We start from the raw sequence: 23230 nt of genomic DNA, 5'->3' as shown, positions 1-23230 counted from the left end.
AACAGCTTGTTTTTTGTGGTTGGAGTAAAGGGGCCTCTGGCCCCAGCAGACAGGCTCAGCTAACCACCCACTTGTGAATGCTACAGAGGGCAAGACTGCTGAGCTGCCTGCAGGGCTGGGACATCTATGCCTCAGTCACGGCAGACGAGAAGCGCGTGCCCGAACCCAAAGTCCTGTCCCTCTATTCTCTGCAAGTCTCGGGGTGTGGTGTTTGAGACATTTTGATACACATATGTGGAGGCTGTTAAAATGGATTTCAGAGATCTGAGCACATGGCCAGCACTGAAAATTCTAGAATGTGAACTAGGGTTGTTTTTCAGGAGCCTCTGGTATCAACTGCCTGGGGTGACAGAAACTCCTCAGAGTTAAGTAACAGTGTTCTGGGGTTCTGAGCAGGGACCCACGAACAGCCCTGGTTCCCATGTGTATTCAACACAGACATGTGTAGGTTAGATGAAGTCAAATCCCCAGGATGAGAGAGACCGGGACAAACTTCTTTAATGCCGCAGTCCATTAGCAATTAGCAGAGCCTGCGATGGAAGCTGTTTTGTGGGTTTTATCCCTATTAAAATACATTAATGATATTTGAGTGTTAATATGCTGCCGCTCTCTTTATTTGGACTGGAATATTTTTCTTTTCAAATTTTTCAACTGGCAAGATAATATGTGTGGAATTCAATAAAAGAGAGTGTTTGCTATTGGGGTTATTTTTAAACTTGTATTATTAGTTCCATTCCCTGAGTAGTCCTGGAAATAATTGTGTTGAATAGAAGAGGAGGGATTTTAAATAAAACAATCGCCCACTCCTGATACCTAGTGCATTAGGTACTCGAACACGCTGGTCTGGACTGCACCCCAAGCCCACATCTCACCTTCCCTTTGATGCTGAGGCCACCGGTGTCATAGACGATACCCTTGCCCACCCAGGCAATGGTCTGTGTGGCCCCATCAGGGGTATGGCTGAGGATGGCCAGAGCAGGCGGGTGGAGGGCAGCTTTGCCAACCCCATAGATTCCTGTGCAGGGAAAGGGAGAGTGTGAGGTGTATACTCCCCAGCGGAGACTTCCGGGGGCCCTGCGAACTCTGGTTCTAGCTGGCCCACACTTCCCTGCAGAGCACCCCTGGATGGATCTCCCTTCCCCCTCCTGCTAGGGGCCAGTGTGGGATGGGGGAATGCAGATCCATTCCAACATCTAAGACTGCAAAGGATTGTTAGGCAAGAAAACTCACTGAGGGAAAAAAATATCGTATTGTGCCCAGGAGGAAGAGAACAGGAGTACAGAGTGAGAGGCTTCTTGGATGATGCTTCAAGGCCTCTCCCGCCCACATGGGCCCCCCTACTCTGATCTTTGAGTCTTCCTTCTCCAGCCTGCTCCCACGGCCTTTGCAATACCACCTCCCTTGCTCACTGCTTACATGCTCCAATTTCCCAAAGAACGAGGAGCTTCTTGAGCACAGAGGCTATACAAGGTACCCCCGCCCAAACGCTTTCAATCATGGCGAGGGTGAAAATGGCCATCTGAGAAACTCCTACTCATCAGACCCACTGCAACTGCTAAATCCTGAGAGAAACTCCCTAACATAAAGGGCCTCTGCCTCAGTGGTCAACTGGTCCACGTGTGGGGGTTGGCTAAAGCAGCTGGCCCCCAATGACACCACTCGTGAGCATTTGGACCCTGCAATCCCCTTTCCCTGGGATGAGGTGGTCCTAGGGTCTCATCTGTAACAGCACTCGGAAGCAACAGGGCCTTCTCAGACGAGGTCGACATCTTGCTTGGTCATGGTTCACAACTCTGTCCCCAGACACCTTGCTCTGAGGTAAACACTGGCCACATTGTGACTAGCAGCTCCCCTCAGGCCCAAGGCTAGCCAGCACCCTGCAAGAGCTTCTTTCCTGGAGTCTTCACACAGCTGTGTGAAGCCAGGAGAAACCCTAAGTCATCAGAGGGTTGTGACCAAGGGAGCTGCTTCCTGAGCCCGGGGGGACTTGGACCTTAGAAAGGACTTCTTTCACAGTCACAGACAACTGTGATAGTGACCTTTGCCTGCTCAGTCTAAAAGCACCTCAAGACAGCCCAGTTTTTCCTCCAGTTCCTAAGTACAAAGAAATCAGAGAGGAGAGAGACATGCAGGTCAGGACAGACCCCACTGCATGGATATCACAGTAAAAATATCTTATATGGAGAACACTATCCACTGAGATGCCAAAAATGGCCATGAATTTGTGTATTCGAGGAACAGAAGGCCCTGCTGAGCTGGCTCTGAGCAGGGGTGTGGAGGCAGGAGGAGATAGGCAGGAGAAGGACTTGGGTCTAGTGGCTCCCAGGATCAGCATCAGAGCCTGGAAGGCTGCCCCTGTCTCCCCCAGGGATGCTCTGCCTCCCAGTCCAGTCTTGGCCTGGAACCAAGGCTGATTCCCTTCAGGTCCAAGCAGTATGAAACCCTGTACCAAATGTCCCCACTGCTAGCCCTGCCTCCCGGGTTCCCCCAGCCTCCCTTGAAGGGTAACAGCTGTGGGAGGGCAGCTCTACGCACCTCCAAATCCTCTGGTCTTCAGCTGCTCATCCCGGATGATGGTGGGGGTGATCCCCAGCTCCTTTCCAACTTGAGTAATCTCCTGGACATATTCATGGAAAAACAACATGAGACACATGAAGAAGGCTTGAGTCAAGGCTAGGCTGGGACTCATGCCAAAGATGAGTCTGTCCATGGCTTCGTCGTGGTGGGAAAGGAGCCACTCAGAGGCCAGCGGCTGCACCTCTCATGATTAAGCCTGGGGGGAAGCTGGCCCTGCACATTCAGCTTCCTGCAGCTGGTGGTCCCCATCCTACAGACAGCCCCAGCGAGGCTGTCTACCTACTCCATCCTACCCATGCACCCAGCTGAGGATGCTGACCTTTTGGAGAAAGATGGACTCTAGAATCTGATGGAAACCCTGGGATTTCTGGGCACAAAAAGCACCAACTTCCTCTCCTTGTGGTCAGATGGCCCTCTCCCCACATCAGCTTGTCCCTCTTCTAGAAGGAGAAGGCCACGAACCTCAAGGAAGATGTCTGTGTTCATCTCATTGCATGGAGTGTCCACAATGCGGGCAGCTAGCCGCACAGCTTCTGCGGCATTGGTTAAACACTAGGAAAAAAGAAAGTTTACCACTGGGACCCGGGGACAGGGTGGGAAGGAGTGTCCTTTTCTCATCCAGTTCCCCAGGGACCAAAGACCTCAAAGACGTAAGACTCTAGGAGAATGCCGTGGGCTGCTCACAGGCATGGAGGTAGCAGGTGGGAGCAGGAGCTTTGGAGATTGCCCCAGGGTGTTGAGGGGTGCTTCCCATGAGCACCCTGGAGGCACAGAGGTCTACCACCCTGTCTTCTTTGTCACTGAATGGCCTACTGGGGCACGACTATGGAAGGAACGGGACCAAGCTGTCTTAGAGAACTCATGAGTCTCAGAAGACCAAGGAGAAGACAGAGACCTGAGATCATGGACCCCGCCAGACCTCTGGCCCTGTGCCAAGAAGGACAACTCAGAGACAGCCCAACAGTGGCTGAAGATGCTAGGTCTGTGGAGGGAAGTGTGGTCCCACGCGTGTGCAGAGCCAGCACCGCCCTAGAGGCCTGCCTGCCCACCGTTCTCTGCCCTAGGGCCTTGCTCTTAGCTGACTTGAGCATACCTCTACCTTCATTTCATCTCATGTACCCAAAACCTCTGCAGCCAGGGACAGCTGGCTACGTCAGTGCCTCTGTGCTGGCCGGAAGAAACAGATATTAAGGGGCTGGCGGAGGCGCAGGGCAGCAGCTTGAAGTCCATCATCGCCTCCCCCGGACTTGTATGTCAGGAGGGCAGGCGCAGGTCGATTCTGCCAGCCGGCCCGCCGCCCCCGCTGTCTGATCACCACAAGAGCCACTGCCTGTCCCAGGTAATTAAACCTCGAAGGCTCCGAGTAGAGACCTGCGAGCTGACAGCTCAGATATGAGCTGTGCTGGTGAGGCCCCTTCTACCTGTCAGCAGGCGGCGGCCTGCGTGGGATGTGTGTAGGGCCGAGGACTGGCCTCAAGGGAGGCAGGGATGACCCTGCAGACCCTCCACAGGCACAGAGCTCCACAAAGCAATGAGTGAGAGGGAAGAGAATGGAAGCCTTAGTTTCTACATGACAAGAAAAGCAAAGTCCATTCGCTCTTCTGTACGTGTTTACGTGAGGCCTGCTACAAGTCAGGCAATGTGACAGACACCCTCTCAGGTGACAGGGGGCAATGCCAGCGGAGACAAGGGTGAAGCAACAAGTTGAAGTCCACAGGACCCAGAGCTCTAGGCCTGGGGGTTGAGGGGACACCTTACTGGGGAAAAGGAGGAGGCAGCACCGGGTGTCCAGACATGACCATGCCCGGCTAGTTGAGGGATGAGGGAGTCTGCTGTGGGAGGGTGGGAAGCAGGGAAGGGATGGAAGCGGCCAGGGCCAGCAGTGTGCAGAGAGAAGGGAGGGCCATGCTCCAGGCTAGGATCTGGAAGAAGGTGAGCCTGCAGCTCCAAAGGAACTCCCCAGAGACAGGGACAGACATGGTCTCAGTGGCCACTGCCAGGTGAAGTCCGGAGGCAGCCGACACCTCCCAGAGTGGAGACAATGAGGCCAATGGGGAAGAGAATGCAGGAGGATGAAGGCAGGTTGGGGAGCAGCGGAGAGAGAGGGGCTTGAGAATTGGTGGGCATGCTTCCAGGAGGGATGGCCACACTGTGGCCACCAGAAACAGAGAAGGTGGGCATGCTTCCAGGAGGGATGGCCACACTGTGGCCACCAGAAACAGAGAAGGTGGGCATGCTTCCAGGAGGGATGGCCACACTGTGGCCACCAGAAACAGAGAAGGTGGGCATGCTTCCAGGAGGGATGGCCACACTGTGGCCACCAGAAACAGAGAAGGTGGGCATGCTTCCAGGAGGGATGGCCACACTGTGGCCACCAGAAACAGAGAAGGTGGGCATGCTTCCAGGAGGGATGGCCACACTGTGGCCACCAGAAACAGAGAAGGTGGGCATGCTTCCAGGAGGGATGGCCACACTGTGGCCACCAGAAACAGAGAAGGTGGGCATGCTTCCAGGAGGGATGGCCACACTGTGGCCACCAGAAACAGAGAAGGTGGGCATGCTTCCAGGAGGGATGGCCACACTGTGGCCACCAGAAACAGAGAAGGTGGGCATGCTTCCAGGAGGGATGGCCACACTGTGGCCACCAGAAACAGAGAAGGTGGGCATGCTTCCAGGAGGGATGGCCACACTGTGGCCACCAGAAACAGAGAAGGGGCCCAAACCAGGTTGGGGGGGGGGTAGAGAAAGGAAGTTAAAACAAGCGAAGCCACCAGGCTGTTTTCAAGAACACACAAAGCTGATTCAAGATGGCAGAGGCAGACCCTGCCTTCTCCCTAACTCTCCCAGAAGGACAGAGGACAAAGCCCCCAAGTAGGGGCTGGCTTGGGGCTCAAGGTGACAGCCTTCCTGAGACCAAAGTGGAGGGGCAAGCTGGTCTCTGGCTGTCGGGCGGGAGTGACGCCAAAGCAGTGGGCTTCGAGGGAAGGCAGCGCCGCCGACGGACAGGCTGGGGATGGTCTCCACCTGCACAGGTTGACTGGGGCTTCAGTGAGAAGACACACATCAAAGTCCTCCCAACCAAGGGTCAACTGCACCAGGTGCTGAGCAGGCACTCAGCTAACACCATGCAACAGGACAGGAGCCCAAAGCACAGCGTAACAGCAGCCTGCAGCAGAAGGGCCTGCTGCATTTGGGGGAGCAAGGGAGGGAAGCGTTCTCTCCACCTGAGCTCCTAGGAGGCAGTGTGCCCTCTAGACACCCACTTGCAAGGTGGACACTTCCACTGGGCCATTGTCCTGTCCCACCAGGAAGAATTCCACCACGACCGTCCTCTTCTCTGTGCGCCGGGATGCCCCTGAGCGGTGTGTGAAGAGTGGGAAGGCCCGGGCCAGGGCACAGGCAGAGGCAAAAACCTCGGGCTGTTCACAGACCATCTGTAGTGAGAGAGGAGGAGGGTGGGGCTGAGGCTACGACGGGATGCCACCGGGACTGTCCCAGCACCAGCGCTACAGTGGACAAACCCAGAGCTCCGTGACCCGCAGTAACCTGAGGCTACGTGAGAACAGTGTCTGCCACCAGATGTGGTCTGCTCTCTCCCAGACACAGGAGCAAGGCACAGACATAAGCCCAGGCCTCCATAAATCTAAGCTGGCCTCTCTGATTTGTCAGGCGAACTGATCTGGTGTAAATCACTTCGTGGTTGAAGAGTTAGAATGGGAGGTCACATGGACCGGCACGCTCTGCCTGAGGCGGGCCACTGCCTTTCTGAGTACACTGAAGGGCCAGCACTCACCAGGACACACCGGTGGCTTCCAGGTGGCAGGCAGGTTCGCACAAGCCTGGTGATGAAGTGGGCAGCGGAAGGGCTGTTATGCCGGCTCACCCTGGAAGGCAGAGCCGCCACGGTGGCACAGTTCAGGTAGAGGGGACAGCTGTCCGTGGGGTTGGGGTTGAGCGTGGCCAGAGCTGCCTGCCAGAGCTAGATCAGAAAGGAGACAAGAGACCGGCTTCAAAACGTGTTGTGGCAGGAGATGCCCTACTGGCCACGCCTGCTTGTCTACAGCACCCTGGCCCTGCCACCCTCGTGGGGCTGCGCCTCGAGCTGGCAAGGCCTGTCTGGGGACCCTCTGCTTCAAACACTTGGAAGCCCGCCTCCTGGGCCTCGGCCAGTTTCCACGGAAGCGGGTCTCAAGGCCAGAGGCCACGCGAAGGGCTGCCACCGGGTTTTCTGGAAGGCCAGGCCCGGCGGCACGGATGCAGGTGGCTCGGCCCGGGCAGGCCGGCGACACAGGCCGGGCCTCGCAAGGCCAGGGCCTCCGGGACAGGCGGCCTGGCCTGTGGCCGGCCTGCGCCAGGGGCCCGGCGGGGCGCGCGGGCTAGGCGGGGCCTGTGTCGCGGGGCCTGGGCTTGGCGGGCGCATGGCGGCCGCGGCCCGCTCACCTCCTCGGTGACCCGGGGCTGCAGCTTCCCGCGGACGTGGCTCCAGGGCACGCGGTGCAGGTGTTGCAGCTGGCCCAGCAACAGCAGGGGCCGGCTCTGGGGGTCAGCGTCCCCGGCGCTCGCCTGGAACTGCAACCCCACGCTCGCCATCTTCCCCCCCCCTGCGCCCCCGGCCCGGCCGCCCAGCACCCTGCGCCCCGCTCCGGCCCGGCTCGGCGCCGCCCCGGCCCGCCCGGCCTCGGCGCCCCGCCTTCGCCGCCGCCGCTGGGCCGCGCCGCCCTGCAGGGCCCACCCGGGGCGCGAGGGGGCGCCGGCGGAGGCGGGGCGCGGGCCGCACTGCGCCTTCCGGGCCACCGTTGGGGTCGAGTGGCGCGCGAGCCCCTGGAACCGCTCCAGCTCTAGCTCCTACCCAGGCCCGCCTTCCAGTAGGTTCCGGGACAGATGAAGCCTTCCTTGCCAGGGGCGGCCGTGGCTCCTGGGCCAGACAACTAGGCATTTTCAGGTACCCCCTTTTTCAGCGTAGGCCGCCTCCTCAGCCTAACCCTTGGCAGAAAGGTCACCGGGCAGCAGTGCGAGCAAGCTGCTCCTGCAGCCTGCACTTGGTCACCTAGGTCGGGGAAGAAAAGTTAGCAGTGTGGGGACGTTATGGGAAGTCATTTGAAAGGAGCCAACACTGCCCAGGTCTTGACTGCTCCTCCAGACATGGTGCTGGCACCCCTCAGTGACCTCCAGTCTTATATGTCACTCTTGATCTGATTTTTTTCTTTAATAACAGTCGTTACAAGTAGCAACACGGGATGGCTCAGCGAGAAAAAGACCTGAGTTCTAACCCTGTATCTAGAGGGAGCAAACCAACGTCCATAAGTTATCCGTTGACCAACAGGCACCCACTCACACCCACAACCACACCCACAACCACACACACACACACACACACACACACACACACACACACACACACACACACACAGGCAGAGAGAGAGAGATAGAAAACTATATAAATAAAAGATTAACCTAGCCGAGCCAGATTCATAGCATAGCATTCCATACCGCTGACCCTGCCGTCACCACCCACAAGCCACCTATGGGGTCCTCCCCCAGGTCTGGAGGGTTCTGTGGCAGCACACAGGTCAGAGCAGGCCAGCCCTGAAGACAGGCATGGAAGGGACGTCACAAAATAGTAGCTGAATAAGCAGAGGGAATTCCTTTGGAACATTAGCTTGCCTGACACACGAGTCAACGCTAATTGGATCTTATTTTCTTGAAAAAGATTTTTTTTACAGCAACTGAATGTTTTCACACATTTGTAAGGGTACTAAGTGTTCCTCGAAGATCTATCCTGATTCTAAGGTGTTTGCTAATACAGTGGGAGGCACAAGGCCTCAGGAGGGGCAGAGACAACTTGCAGTCTGCCTAGAGGGTGGCGGGGTCAGCTGATGCTGTGAGCAAAGTAGGACTTCACAGGCCAGTTCACAGCAGGATGTCCCCTGCAGGAATGACACTGGGGGTGGGGGTGGGGTGGGCAGACAAGATGGCAGAGAGTGAAGAATGGGAGCCTGGAGGTGAGCAGGGAATCTACTCACTCTACAGATGCTACAGACCATAAAGAGATCCAAGAAGCATTTCAGAGAGGTTGGGAGATGGGCGGTGTAGGAAGTATTTGCCATGCAGGCATAAGGGTCTGCGTTTGAATGCCCAGCACTCATGTAAACAGATGGGCTGTGATCCCAGCCCTGAGGAGGCAGAGGCTGGAGGATTCCTGGCGCTCACTGACCAGCTAGTCTTACCTAATTGGTTAACTTCAAGTTCACTGAGAGACGCTGCCTCCAAAAGAAAGGCGGGGTCTGTGGGTAAGGCACCTGTCGACAAGCCAAGCCTGATGACCTCGTGGGAAGGAGAGGACCAACTCGGATGGGTTGTCTTGGACCTCCATGAATACTGTGTCACACTTAAGCAAAAACACAAACACAAAATAAATATATAAGTAACTGTAAAGACAAAAATCTGCCCCCAAACCAAACAAAAACAAAGATGGAGATTCACTAAGGAAAGACACCTAAAGTCAGCCTTTGACCTCTACATGTACACACACACACACACACACACACACACACACACACACACACACACACACACCAGCATTTCAGACAGTAGGGCCTGGCAGCCTTGTGACTACCAGGGAGTGGGAGGAGGAGAGAGGCTACTCGAAGGTCATATGAAACACTTTCAGAACCCGCCCCCCAGTCCCCCCCCCCCCCGCCCCCAGAATTCATGAATAGAGGAAATGACCTCTGTGAACCACAAAGATGAATGAGGTGGGTCAGTTCAGCCAACATTTATTGAACACTTACTACACACAGATCAAGGGGGAGAGTTAGATGTTTCATATGAGCAAGGATTCTTGATTCCTTGTTTTACGCCACCCCCCGCCCCCCGAAATTGAAGAAATCCAAACCAAACATTCCACTTTGGATGCCTACAGATTTCTTCAAGACAACACATGTGACAGATATAAGTTTCAGGAGACCACTTCCCCTCTCCCAGCAGATTTCACAGACACTAGCATAAATAAGACAGGGTACTTGGTTTAGGTACATTTTTATGAAGGTGTTAATCCATGGCTCGGGATACACCTTACTGTCAAGGGAAAATTCAACCTCTACTTATTATTACTTTTTTTTCTGAAAACAAATGGCCAGACCCTGCAACCCAAGATTTTGCAACTTACAATTTTGATGACTTGAAACCAATTCCACACCCGGGCATTCAGCCGCAGTGCAGAAACAGCCGAAAAGTGCAGAGGCTTCTGGAAGAAAGCAGAGTAGAGTCCTCAGCAGTTGCTAAGTCACATTCCGGGACATGGCCGTTTAGACTCACTGATCCACAGGTTTTCTCAATGCTCATTTCGGGCATCTTCACATCCCTGTCATATACACAGTCACATATTTATTTTGGTGCTGGAGACTGAGCCGCAGGGTCTCAGCATGCTAGGCAAGCGCTCTGCCACTGAATCACATCCCTAGATCTCTTCATTTTTCATTTTGAGACAGAGTCTCAATATGTCACTAGACAGGCCTTAAACTCATCTCTAGCCTAGGCTGGCCTTGAACTTGCAATCCTCCTGCCTCCGCCTCCTCAGTCCAACAGCAAACATCAGTTTTGAACAGTCCTAGGCCATTACCTCCAAGGAGAACACTAGTGTGTGAAAGCTGCTGAAGGGTGTGGATGGGAGGCATCACGCAGCCACAAAATCCAGATACCCAGCCGCTGGGAGAGGACTGAGCAGGGAAGGCCCTGTGGCCTGGGACAGACCTTTGGCTTGGGTCTTGAGGGATGAACTGAAGTTTGCTGGCAGCCTGATCCTGCTTCAGGAAGTAACTGTTCATAGGGTGCCCTGGGGTGGTAAAGGACACAGTCCACTTGGGACATCTGAACTCACATGGCTGGACCCAGTGTGTGCCTAAGATAATACTCAGCCATAGGGCTGTGCTTGTCCTTGGACACCGGTGGGAAGAGCCTCAGCTAGGACTCAAGTGAGATAAGAGCAGACTGGCTGCTGTTGGCAGTGATCTACAATGCTAGCACAAAGGAAGGGGAAGCCAGTTTCTGGTCTGCTGATCCCCACTCTATGACACTTTCCTGAAGCTACCAGCCTAGAAGGGAGCCCAGACCAGCAAAGACTGGAATGCTTCCGTGACCTCCCTGAGTGCTGCCTCAGGCTGTGATGTCTGTCTTGCCTCTCTGCACCATGTCCTGAGTTCCCTAAGATGAGGAAATGCCTTGGCTACATTCTGTAACCGGTGGTACCAGACGGTTCACCTCTGCTTACACCAGAGTCCCCTGAAGAAAGAGGAGCTCACTGTTGTGGAAAACACATTTCTCTAGAATATTAAAAAAATAAAAATAAAAAAAAATAAATAAAAAAATAAAAACCTTCACTAACTATGGGAAGTTAAAAAACTAGTACAATGAAAACACTTTGTGCCCTTCAACAAGACTATGTATGTTTATAATCTGTACACAGTACATATATGTGAGCATATTCTTTCCTGCACTGTTTCAAGCAGATTGCATGCACTTATCCCTGTGAACCTCAGGCTGTGTCTTGAGAACAAGGACACTGGTTGGACCATGTCATCCCAGCAACAGCCATCGAGACCCCTGCAGAGTGGACAACAGTGTCCTCTAGCACTGTCTTCCTCGTTGTCCTCAGACATCCCCCGTGGCTTCTGCCTTTAACATCCAGGATCCAAGCAAGGATCAGGCGTTCCATTTGGCTGTCAGATTTTCTAGTCTCCCTGAATCCCAAATAATCCCCGTTCTGTCTCTCACAAGGCGGCCCTGTCACGTAAAAGGCCCTCCAGTTTGCATCTGTCTGCCTCCTCCCGATTAGATTTGGGCTAAAAGTGTTTGGCAAAAACCTCTTTATGCTTTCCACTGTCCCTCATGAGGAGGTACAGGATCTAAGTGTCGATTACATTTGGTTTAAGTGGGGTCTGAGGGATCTCTTCATGGTCAAAGTACAGTTCCCTTTTATAAATGATAGAATTAAAAGGCAATGTCTGCTTTACAAGCCAAGTTCTGCTATTCATAACCTCCATTTCTGTCATTCATTTTTATAAAAAAAACTTTTGGAGACAGGGACTCATATAGCCTAGGATGTTCTTGAACTCATTCTTGTACCTGAAGTTGACCTTGAACTTGTGATCCTCTTGCCTGTTCTCCTAGGATTGCTACGAGTGCTGGCGTGTGCCATTACCAGCATGCTAGGCAAGCACTCGACCAGCTGGACCACATTCCCAGTCCTTACTCCCCTCATGCAGCAGCAGCAGCAAAGGGCTCTGGCTCACACTGGTCTCGTTTCCTCAGAGACGAAAGAAACTAACCATGATGTTACTGTTAATGTGGTGTTCTGAACCCAGGCGCCAGAACAGACATTTGTTTTCATCCACTGTGAGGGGTACGGCGTCTCCCCTGCTAGAACCTTTCTCTTTTCCTCAGGGGGAAACTGAGCCCCCCCTCCCAGGGCTGGAGGGACACTTTGGGGCTGCCAGCATGTCCTGGTGTTCAGTATCTTCAGTGTCAGTGGCGATCCAACCCTAGTCCTGTACCAGGTGCAAACAACGGTCCTGTGGTTTCAACCTGGAGCTGTTATTTCCAGCTGTTTCTGAGCAGTGGTCTCCTTCTCACTCCCTGGGACTGGCTACATCATGTAAATTCAATAAAGAATGAAAATGCAGAATTTCTATCTCCAAAAGCAACAAGGCAGGGAACTGAACCAAGCATGAGGCCCTAGGGCACCAGCACCCTGCTTCCATGTCCTTATTGAGCACTCATGGGTATTTGCCTGCCTGTCTTCAATACAGTTGCTCAGGCTGGTAGCAGCCCTATTGAACTGGTTCACCTGTCCATCTAACACATCCTTACAGGTTTGTTTGTAAGTTTGGTCTGGAATTATAAGATGATTAGCTCACTCTGTCCCTTCTTGCCCAAATTCTAGCAGCCACTTTTCCAGGATGCTGTGGCTCCTTTGGGAAGCATTGGGACTGGCTGGTTGGTTAAGTGGGAGCACACTAGATCCCACCATGCCATGGGGTCCTTGCTTCTGGTCCTTTTGTTGGGCTGAGATGGACCAACACAGGACATCATGGACTTGTAGACTCTTTCCATCCTGACCCCTCTGCAGGATTCTTCCTGCCACCCACCTACCCTCCCATGGATGATCATTTGCTTTTCAACAACCATAAACAGCACCAGCTCTGTTCCTGACCACACACTTGCCACTTCTTTATTCTTTTTATGCTTGCAGTATGCCCACCAACATGTCAGGAATTCATTTCTGTGTGGTTTATCTGTGACAGGCACTTAGGTTCATGTTTTTGTTCAGGTGGAGGCTTGCTCTTCTTGCTTCTTGTTCTATTTTCTTTTCTGAATACACGAAACATTTATACACCTCAGAAACCCTAGCTGTAAAAAGGAATGCTCCAAGAGGGGTCGTTCCTGTCCCGGCTTCTATTCATCCCTCTCCCCCACAGGTAGCCGTTTCTATTGGTTTCTGGTTTTTCTTGCCTGCCTCTTCTTTGAGAAAAACATAGCGATGACCACCATGCATCTTACACAAAAGGTGCCACACAATCTTTGGCACTGAGCTTGAAAAGCGCATGCCGTGCAATCTCATCTCTTCTAGTCTTCGCTCTCTGCCGTCAGAAGGACAAGAGAGAACGTGTTAATAACAGCGTGCTAGCAGAACCATTTATTACCAAGCTGAACCTGGTCCTTTGGATACTAGGCCTTGGGACTTCCGGGGAAGATGAGGGGCTGAGCTAGTCCCTGAATTAGCCTCCAAGCTCAAGGCAGCAATAACCCTCATGTCTCAGGAACTACATTCCTATTTACCTCCAACACCAGCTCAATTATTTTTGTAGTTGCAAAAGTTTTCGAGGGCATATTGAAGACCTAGAGCCTTGGGACTGGGAGGTTGCAGGAAGGAAGAGGGAAATGATTAACAGCAACTACAGTCCCACATTCCCTTAAGCAAACTCAACCTGTGAACACGGAGACGTACAGAAAAGCAAAATGGGGGTAAATGTTTATTCTGCTCAAATCTTTTCCTGAGGAAACCCTTCCCCGGCAGGATCCTGTTAGAAGGCGGATTTCTCCAGTGTGTTGAAATGACTCACTCCAACCTGCGTCACATTACCTCCCAAGCACCCTTGTGTTTATTACACATCTATCTGTGCTATCCGACGCAGACCTTTCAAAAAGAATCATAAATCTGTTGCTGAGGATTTGGGCAATTGGGTGGTGTGAGGAGAGGGTGGGGGAGGCAAAGAGCTAACCTGAAATTCTTTGTTGTCTGGAACAGTGAGTAATGAGAAGCAAAGTCAATATTTTCTTCTCACTGAATCTGGAAGGTCCCTTATTTCAGGCTGGTTCATAGTTATGGATGCAGCATTCTGGAAGGGCCTTTATACAAGGTTAGTTTATAGTTATGGATGCAACATGCTGGAAGGGCCCTCATTTCAGAATGGTTCATAGTTATAAATGGAAAGTTTTGGAAGGTCCCTTATTTCAGGCTGGTTCATAGTTATGGATGGAAAGTTCTAGAAGGTCTCTTATTTCAGGCTAGTCTGGTTATGAATGGAGCTTACTGAAATGCCTTACATTACAGTGCAGGCTGAAATGTTAGGTCTCGGCCATTTATAAAACTTGACTGACATTCTAGCCCAAGCACAGAAAAAAGCATTCTACTCAGACTCATGGTTTTTCCAACATCTTCATAACATAGTAACACTTAAAACATTACCCATGAGAACCTTAAAAGGGCATTTTGAAGCCTTTTCCTTCCCATGCCAGGTACACTCAGCAAATATGTGCTATAAGGTGCCGTTTTAAAACCAGGATTTATTTGTTGCATTAAACTCAGTAGCACATGAAACTAGATGACACCAAATCTTCAAATGAGAGGCTACTTTCCATTTCCCAGGACGCTCAGGGCTACAGACCAGGAGGCAGCCTGGTGCTGTGACCCACACTGCTTAGGGAAGGTTCTGGAAATGTGAGGGGAAGGCACGATGCAGTCGGCAGCCAGCTGGGGACTCAGCAAGTCTGGGTCCTGCTCTGCTGGTCTGTCTGTTATGCAAACAGAAAACATCTGCCTCCATAAGGCAGGCGTGAGGCTGGAGTTCTGTGTAAATCTAATTATGAGCATGGACCGAAGGCGCTGTCACTGTTTAACTCATCCGACCTTTTAAATGGATAACCAACCTTGAGGCTTAATTGGATTTAAAAAAAAAATCAATTTCTAGCCATCACATAGTGTTGAAATGAAGTACCACATTCTCAGGCAATTGTAAAATCAGGTCTGCCCGAGACAATTTTTTATTATTTACAACTTTAAAATGACATTCTCCATCTCCGTGAGCATTCTGTGCACACCTATGCCTTCTGTAAACAACGGCGAGCTCCCACGTCCGTCCGCACACGAGGCGAGGGAGCGGCGCCATCACTCCTCTTCCGCTCGCTCGCTCGGCAGCAGGCCGCTTCACCGGCAGCAATCTCTCCGCACCAATTACACAGAGCCGCGCTGGGGTAATGGCTCACCGCTGTCTGCAAATCTCTCTGAGCTGCAGCCTGGCATCATCTTTGTAATAAGAAAAACCCTTGAGGAAGCTTTTTACCAAATCACTCTTGACCATTAAATCTTTCTTGAAGAAGGTCATTTAATTTTATGGAAAGAAATGAACAATTAAAATGGAATAAGCAGAAAGGAGTGCTGGTCTAGAAATTAGGAAGCTGACAATTCCAGTTCTGAGTTACACTGGCCTTGTGACCATGGCACATCTGGGCATGAGTCTCAGTTTCCCTGTCTGGAAAAGGGGAAGGTTCAGTGTGGGAGGGCGTTCTTTGTCCCCCACAGTGGCTAAAAACAGAGGTCTGATGCCCTGGGTCAGAACACTAAGTTAAAAAAACAAGCATTTGATTCCCTCAGCATTTCCTGGGAAAATGAGACCAAATGATACAAACAGGGCCCTTGGCCTCTATCACATCTGTAAATGAGAAACAGTGATTACTAATGGTGGAATTTGGATGGTTAGCTTAAAGCAATTATAGAATTATAGTTGACAAACAGAAAATGCTAAACCCAGTGGTCTGCTTTAACGAAGCCTGATTTCAATGTGCATTATCAAATGGAGCCTTGTTTAAATAGCCCATTTTTGCCAGATTATGGAATGAAAGTGGAGGACCACACAATTATCTCAGTATTCAGGACAGTCCAGGGAGCTCATTTGCACAATTGGACAAATGATTATTTTCTTTTGCCCCAATTGGCCAGATAATTGTGCAGGAGTCTCTGCCATTTGGCTCTGTGGAATGTCCTTGATGTGGTAAGAAAATCCAGCACAGCCAGGTTTAGCCTGTCTGAGGGTCTGGAGTTGGGGACTAGATGCACACAGCTGGCGTCCCCCACTCTAAGTCTAAGCCCCAAATAGGAAGCACTTCTACACGAGCTGTCTACATGCCCACCGGTGCCCTCGTTAGCTTGTCCTGACACCCATCAGCTTGCAGGGTCTGCTTTCCTTCAGTTTCAAAACAACTAAACAAAAACATCAGATACAAGGTTAAAGGTGCTGTGTGGGTGGTCAAGAGAATTCAGAGAGAACCCAGAGGTTTCAAAGGGACAATAAACACAGAAACACACAACTGAGACCCACACTTACATGCACTGAGCAGAGCTAAGCTCCCAAGTACACATCAGACGAAGCAGAGCTGCCTCCTTCGAAAAAATTAAATCCTATTGTGTAGCTACAGACGCTGCTGTCCCCTCTTTGCCCACCTAATAGCAGCCCACCATGAAAAGGTTTCCTCACATTCCCATATGGCTGAGATACAAGGGACTCTGACCATCAAAGCAAGGAGGCAAGCTGTTAGGGCATTCACATGCCTCTGGTTCGATAGGTAGGCTAGCTATGACGTCACAATGGCAAACACATGAAGAAGGCTGCTCTTATTTCCCATACGATGTTCACCACAATTAGTGGAGTGACTTCACACACAGCTAGTCCTCCGACAGTCAAGACGAGACTCAAAAGGGTCACACACCTCTACTGCCCACCAACCCTGACCCGGTGCCCAAGTCTCAGGGCAGTTTGCTTAATGGCAATTGTCCAATTGTATGCACACACTCTTGTGCGACCATTTGAAGCCCAGATCACCAAAGACTCCATCGCAAAGATGACTGCGTTTCCATTCTAGAGCCACCCACAATCCTGCAAGTAGCACTTGTCTGCCTGTAATCCCAGCACTTGAGAGGCAAAGACAGAGTCACAAATTCAAGAGTAACCTGGGCTACCTTGACCCTGTCTCAAAAAACATACTCTCCCCTCACATCCATCAGTCTACACATTTCCAGGCCTTCCCACGTCAGGAGGGAGGGCTTCCCACCTCCAGCCACGTCAGGAGGGAGGGCTTGAGCGGCACCACTCCTAGACTCAATTCTCTAGCCTTATGGCAGACAGGGCTAGTTAATGGTTGATGAGAACGGAGGGGCTGTACAGCAGAGTGCGGGATGCCATCTGTGGCTCACTTTCTGGGGGAGCACTCACCATCATGACCACCAGTCTGCCAGGACTCACGGGCAGTGATAGCAACCCGACTCGGGCCCTCCACCATGTCTCTCCCAGATACGCATGTAAATGAACATCAGCATTCTGCTCTGGCCTTGGAGGAAGACCTGGACATTCCTAGCAACAAACCTTGTCCCTCATGTCCGTCATACCACACCGGAGGAAGGCATTTGCACATGCAAACCACTTTGGGCACAATCTGAAGATTGCCAAACATGCTCACATAAAGTGTGTTTTCATAAAGAAAAATAATTATCTGCCTTTTATGTGGCTTCCCTTTTTGTATACTGGAGAGCAAACTGATTGGTCCCTTTGCGGGTCTCCATTAGATAGGCAAATCGACTTTTAGACACTGAGGCAGAGGCCTCAGGCACAAAATAAATAGCCATGGCCCCAAAGATCCCAGATATGGCCAGACCCTCTGCTAATACAACACATTTGAACAAAATATGACCCCCATCATTAAAATTAACACTAAGAATGCAGGATGCTCTTCATCTGTGAGACTGCTTTATTGTACAAAGTTTCCAGTAGCGGTGAATTAGTTAGGACAGAAAAAAGTCATTTTGGATAGAAGCGCTCCACTAATTGCTTTATTTAAGCACACAAGGAAAACAGTCTTATCTGGCCAATTAGGTTGGAGGGTTTTATTACCTTTAAGAAGCCATTAGCTGGGCTGAAACACTGCGAGCACTTGTGTCAAAACAAATAAATAACGCTCTCTCAATTAGCGGAGCGCGGAACATCCGTTCAATTAGACACACGCTGCTTCACACAGTGGCCCAGCCAGCACCCCAACACTACCTCCCCCCTCCAGCAACAGACAGACAGATGGACAGCAGTTTTCGGCTAGTCTTAGGAAAGATCAGGGGCCCCAAAGGACCAACACTTCTCTCTCCTTCCACCCCACTCTACAGAAGTCACCCAGGACAGTGGAAGGTGGTGTCCAGGGGTTGGGCTTCTTCCCCATGGTGCTTCCCAGGCACAGGGAGAGATGTGATTGTCACCTCCGCGGCTAGACTGAAGGGCAGGAGGAGCCCATAGAAAGTGGCTGTCAGCAGACAGAAGAGTCCTCTTCCAAAATCAATTATCCTGAGGTCCCTACTAGGACATTGGTACTAACTTCTCTTGTGTCCTCACAGGTTTCTAATCTTTCCCCCAAGACAGGCTCAACCCAAGAGAGCAGTGGGGTCCCCGAAGAGCTAGTGCACAAGGCTCTGATCCAGCTACAGGCCAGGCCTGCCCATGCCCCCTTAGGATGACCATCAGGGTGGCTGGGCCCAGACCAGAACCATACTGTCTTCAAGCAGAAGGGGACAGTCCCTCTTTCCACAGGTCCTTGGGACAATTTCTAACCAGAACTGTTAGGTTACCCAGAAGGGTTGGGGAAAAACTACCTCCCCCCTGAAGAAAAAAAAAAAAAAACCCTATTCAGGGAAATAAATAGAAATAAATGGTGCTCCTTTCTTAAAAGGTCACTTTTCTTCAAGGCTTTCACAATGACTCAGCATGCTCCACAGATTGCTTGAAGCAGGCCTCCTAATGTGACCAGTCCACCCAGGAGCAGCTCATCTGTGGGAAGAGGCCTGTAGGATTCTGAAGTGATGGGGTAGGTGCTGACTCCCCTTCCCAACGCTCCCTACTATGTCACCAAAGGATCTGGTAAACCTCTGGACCCCAATATCCCACAGCCTGGGCAGGGAGACTGAGCTAATGGTAGGTCTGCATGAGTTAGAGTTTTGAGCCACCCCTTCAATGATATCTGTACATACATACATTTGCATATATACAAATGGAACTGTGACACACTCAACAGTCCCAGACTCTTAAATAATGGAACTGTGACACACTTAACAGGCCACACTCTTAAATCATTTAAGAGAGGCAGAGACAGTTTTAAAAAGACTACTAAAATGACAGCAGTGTCAATGAAGACAGCAAATGAGATACTCATACCCTCATTTTCAAAGCTCCGTCACTGTCCACATCACTCTAGCTCTGCAGAGCACGCCAGCACCAGAGTTAACAAGTAAACAGAACCTTACTTTGGCAATCTGATATGTATGTGATATGTGCCCTCACACACACACAGAGCACACTTATCTACACATAGCGCACATGCATACACAGAGCACGCATATCTACACATACACACATACACACACACACACACACACACACACACACACACACACACACACACACACAGCAAGCATACACATAGGGCTCTCACTGTCCTCAGGAATATCCCTGCTTTCTGGGCATTGCTAAGTGACAATGGAAGAGTTGATAAATCAAATCATGGGGAGAATATTTTACTTTGAAATGGAGTGATGTTTGGTTAATAATTCGAGATCCACTAATCCTAAATGGGGTGACCCATTTAAAATGGCCTCTGTGTAAATTTACAGTTCATTAAATGGAGTCAGGTTTGGACAGGTCATTACGTAGCTAGAATATAAGTACTGGACTGAGTAAGGATGACTGGAGACACACTGGCTCAATCTAGTTCATGATACTGTCAAGCTTTCTCATAATGTGAGGTTGGTTCAAATGGCCAACTCTCTGATTCAGGAGGTTTTGCTTAGTAACCGCTCTTGGTTTACAGTAGAAAATACAGTGCAAAATTCTGAATGAGGAATACGCTATTTACAATTGATTTAAACGCATGAAGCTGGTTTAACTGGCCCGTCTAAATGTGTTAATTAACATCAATGATGGTTTCTTATTTTTCACACTTTGTTACTCTGATCGTTAACAGTGATGGAAAAGCTAAATTAAGTTAATGGGGAACGGATTATAAATTCTTGAAGGACTTCTTGGTTTGTTTTCAGCTGGGAAGATGAAGAGGCATTCTGCCTCTACTCATAAATTTTTGGTACCAAACTTCTTAAAAACCAGATGGTTAAAAAAAATTTCCTAAAACTTAGTTAACATGCTGCTCAGACATGAGTGCTAAAAGTGAGCAAACACACACATCGTACTGGTGCTCAGCAATGCCTGTAAACCTTCATTCACACACATCGTACTGGTGCTCAGCAATGCCTGTAAACCTTTTCTCCTCTCGTTTTCTAGAAAACATCTTTATATGACAGCTGGTCACAGGGCCAGTCTCCTCAGCAACAGCTTCCAGTCCTTAAACTCTGGACAGAGATGGAAACCCACAGCTGAGCCTGCTGCACTCCAGTCTACAGGAGGGGCGTCCACAGGAAGGTCCACTGCCCGTTGCTGGGCCAGTGGGCTGCATTCTGTGGGCAGTACAGCAGTGTGGCGCCAGCGAAGCCCTCATACCCAAGGAATCCATGCAGTAGCAGTCTCAAGAACTTGGCGCCACTAACGAGACTTTACGCCGATGAGGACCACAATGAGGACTACGATGATGACAACCAGTATCAAGATCACGAGCATCTTCCGGTTCTTCTTTTGGTACTGCTCTGCCTACAAAAGAGGAGGGAAGGTGTCATTTTTCCCACAGAGAGCATACAAGCCTGGCTTCTGCAGGGTGGGCTTACATCTGCAGCACAGGACAGGCCTCACGGTTAGACCTTCCTTCAGTGCGAACCACCAAGACCCTGAGCCATGTCCCTGTGCCCAGGACAAATGTGCATTGTCTTTCTTCCCTGTACAAGAAAGGGTGACCAGAAAGCATGGAACCAGTGGCCCTAAGAGGCCTTGTCTCTACTTCCTCTGCTCATTGTCTGAGGTAGAAATGGCCAAATGTGCCCATCTGTGTTGGTTTAAGAGCTACCTGAGGACCAACCTTGTCCCTACCCTAGGACCGATGGCACACAGAAGAGCTCCCAAAGCCCCATCTGCACACCTCCCCCAACATGCAGCACCCAGAAGCACTGCCCACCTGTACCCACCTCTCCTACAGAAGCACTGGGGAGCCGGCCCCCCATCAATATGTGGTGGTACAGAAACACTGACGTCCTCACATGGCTGGGGACTGACACAGACCCCCAAAGAAGGACAGCGAGCAGGAGGAGACTGGGAGCTGAGCATCCAGCACCCACCCAGAAAGGCCCCTCCTCACCTAAAAACAGGACAGGAGACCACACGGAGAGCTGGCCAATGGGAGCAACTCCTAAGTCCCAGCTGCCTTCCCACGGTGTGGGCTGAGGACAGCCCCATTCTTCAGGGCAACCTCAAGAACCAAGGAGCCAATGCAGACCACATACTGAGAAAACTCTCCAGTAACGTCAGACCAAGAGAAAAGCTTGCCTCAGACCCAGTCCCTCCCATGGAGAAGATGTCTCTCCTCCTGTGTCTGCAGCACAACACAAACCACGTTTCCTAGGTATGACTTAGGCAACTCCAGGACTGATAGGCAATTCAGCAGCACCTCAAACTACAGGACAGGAAGCTCAGGAAGCTTCAGCTTGTGAGACACGGGCTGGCGCCTCCATTACTCTAAACACCTAAGCGAGACTTGTCCCTGGTCTGTGAGGGGCAGCACAGGGGAGGCAGAGCCGCTGAGCTCAGACCCTGCAACCACGAGGAGACAGATGGGGGGTTCTGCTTTCAAAAGAAGAACATGACCTGGGAAAATGCTCAACCCACGGCCAGAGGTACCAAATGACAGGGAAGCAGACAGGACTGATGTGACCTGTGGGCAGAGCCGGCTGCATCCCCTTCACAGGAGGCGTGTGTCCAACCACACATGACGCTCGTGTTCATGAGCCCATTTCTCATAACTGATTATAGGATTTCTAAAATGATTTCCATTGACTTCTTAAAAAGAAATTTAACAAACATGCAACCCCCATGAAAGAGTATAACCCTCGTCACCAAGAACACAACCCACCTCACTTCTACAATCGTTGAGAGTGAAACAGGAAGGGATAATTCGATTTTTACCCTTGTTGACAGTCCTCCACCAGCAAGTCATCAGAAGTGAACCCCAGCACCCTAAGTTACCAGCAACAAGCAGATGGCCTCTCAGCCCACACCAAGAGAAGCCAATCAACTGACTTCTAACAAAACTCAGAAAGATAAAAAGCAAGAAAGAAAACCCCAGCCCACAGAAGGATCCCAGCCTTGCTGACCTCTCGGTGAGGCCTGCCTGACAACCAGACTACAGCATGATAGCAAGCCTCATAGCTGCTCCCATTTATACCCCTTTGTGTCTTGGGTTGAAGACGTGTGACAGAAGAGAACCTCCTAGGAATTCCCAAGATTCGATAACAGTTCCTAAAGACCCAGCACAGAGAACGTTGGTACCTTGTGAAGCTGTTTCAAGCCATCTTCGGTCTTGACACAGGACTGTTCAACATTATAGTCAATTCTGTCAAGGACTGTACCCTGAGTAATAAGAGACAGTACAGATGGTCAATAATTCCAGCTAGGGAGACTGAGGGTCAAGGCCTGAGACATGCATATCACAGACCTCGGGCCTCATTCCAGAGCAGTGTCCGACCCCAGGCAGTGTGGGCACTCTGCGGAGTGCGGCGGTGTCAGGTCTGATCACTTCTATAGCTAGGCCACCCTCAGATGCACCAGGGCTGAGAAACCCATCGTAGGAGTGGGCTCTGGGAAGCCAAGGGCCATGGCTTTCCACTCCTTGCTGCTTAAATACTGGGATTTGGCAGATGGAGAATACCAACTAGGTTCTACCACCATGGCCAGGCTGTTCCAATCACTGTCTAAAATGATAACTTGGACCTCAAGGATAGGTTATTAATCAGTCTCTTCCTGGTTCCTACAGGAAGCAGGGAGAAAAGATGGCAATTCACTGGGAAACACAGCAGTTCATCCGCTGGCTCTGATGGGGCCTCAACGCTCTACTCTGTAGCTAGTTTCAGGGGACCAGGACCCAAACAAATCCCTGCTGGCAAGATAATAAAAATGCCCTAATCAGATTGTACCAATGAGCAACTATTTAATTCCACTTAAAAGCTGTGGTTCTAACAGCCATTGCACAGTGCTCTGCCACTATCAGAAGGGAATCTTGTACAATGGCAGAATTAGGCCAGGCTTGGTCAGAGTCCACCAGGCCTCCAAAGCATGCATGCACACAAGTATCTTTGGGTCAGAGGAGAAAACATTAGAATTCCTATTCCTTTGTTCTTGCAGATTTAAAAAAA

At 50.9% G+C, this 23230-nt stretch overlaps 2 protein-coding genes and 1 long non-coding RNA gene across 17 annotated transcripts in view; 1 reads left to right on the top strand and 2 right to left on the bottom strand.

Moving 5' to 3' along the window:
* The window catches only part of Npepl1 (aminopeptidase like 1), a 14344-nt gene extending 7135 nt beyond the window's left edge, over positions 1 to 7209 (bottom strand). Inside the window, exons 1-6 of one of the 2 annotated variants that reach the window (XM_076571297.1) lie at positions 7018 to 7209; positions 6371 to 6556; positions 5841 to 6011; positions 3040 to 3129; positions 2536 to 2617; positions 873 to 1015 (exon numbers count right to left, since the gene is read on the bottom strand). In XM_076571297.1, the coding sequence (XP_076427412.1) occupies positions 873 to 1015; positions 2536 to 2617; positions 3040 to 3129; positions 5841 to 6011; positions 6371 to 6556; positions 7018 to 7167 (822 nt within the window). In that variant the 5' untranslated portion in view covers positions 7168 to 7209. The remainder of the gene's footprint in view (positions 1 to 872; positions 1016 to 2535; positions 2618 to 3039; positions 3130 to 5840; positions 6012 to 6370; positions 6557 to 7017) is intronic. The other variant, XM_076571298.1, reaches the window with a different exon arrangement.
* On the top strand, positions 7195 to 23010 carry LOC143273087 (uncharacterized). The gene is made up of 2 exons (XR_013050976.1): positions 7195 to 7519; positions 18635 to 23010. It is a non-coding gene; the product is annotated as an uncharacterized LOC143273087 (long non-coding RNA).
* Positions 17638 to 23230, bottom strand: part of Stx16 (syntaxin 16) — a 25491-nt gene continuing 19898 nt past the window's right edge. For 12 of the 14 annotated variants that reach the window (XM_006976024.4, XM_042276905.2, XM_076571305.1 and 9 more), the window contains 2 exons: positions 22368 to 22448; positions 17638 to 20582 (listed from right to left, as the gene is read on the bottom strand). In XM_006976024.4, coding sequence (XP_006976086.1) covers positions 20478 to 20582; positions 22368 to 22448 — 186 coding nt within the window. In that variant the 3' untranslated portion in view covers positions 17638 to 20477. The remainder of the gene's footprint in view (positions 20583 to 22367; positions 22449 to 23230) is intronic. The other 2 variants (XR_013050974.1, XR_013050975.1) reach the window with 1 other exon arrangement.

The sequence above is a fragment of the Peromyscus maniculatus genome, chromosome 4 (assembly GCF_049852395.1).
Source record: "Peromyscus maniculatus bairdii isolate BWxNUB_F1_BW_parent chromosome 4, HU_Pman_BW_mat_3.1, whole genome shotgun sequence".
In the NCBI taxonomy this organism is placed as follows: domain Eukaryota; kingdom Metazoa; phylum Chordata; class Mammalia; order Rodentia; family Cricetidae; genus Peromyscus; species Peromyscus maniculatus.
The sequence above is the reverse complement of the archived record's forward strand: the minus strand, read 5'-3'. Positions and strand labels throughout refer to the sequence as shown.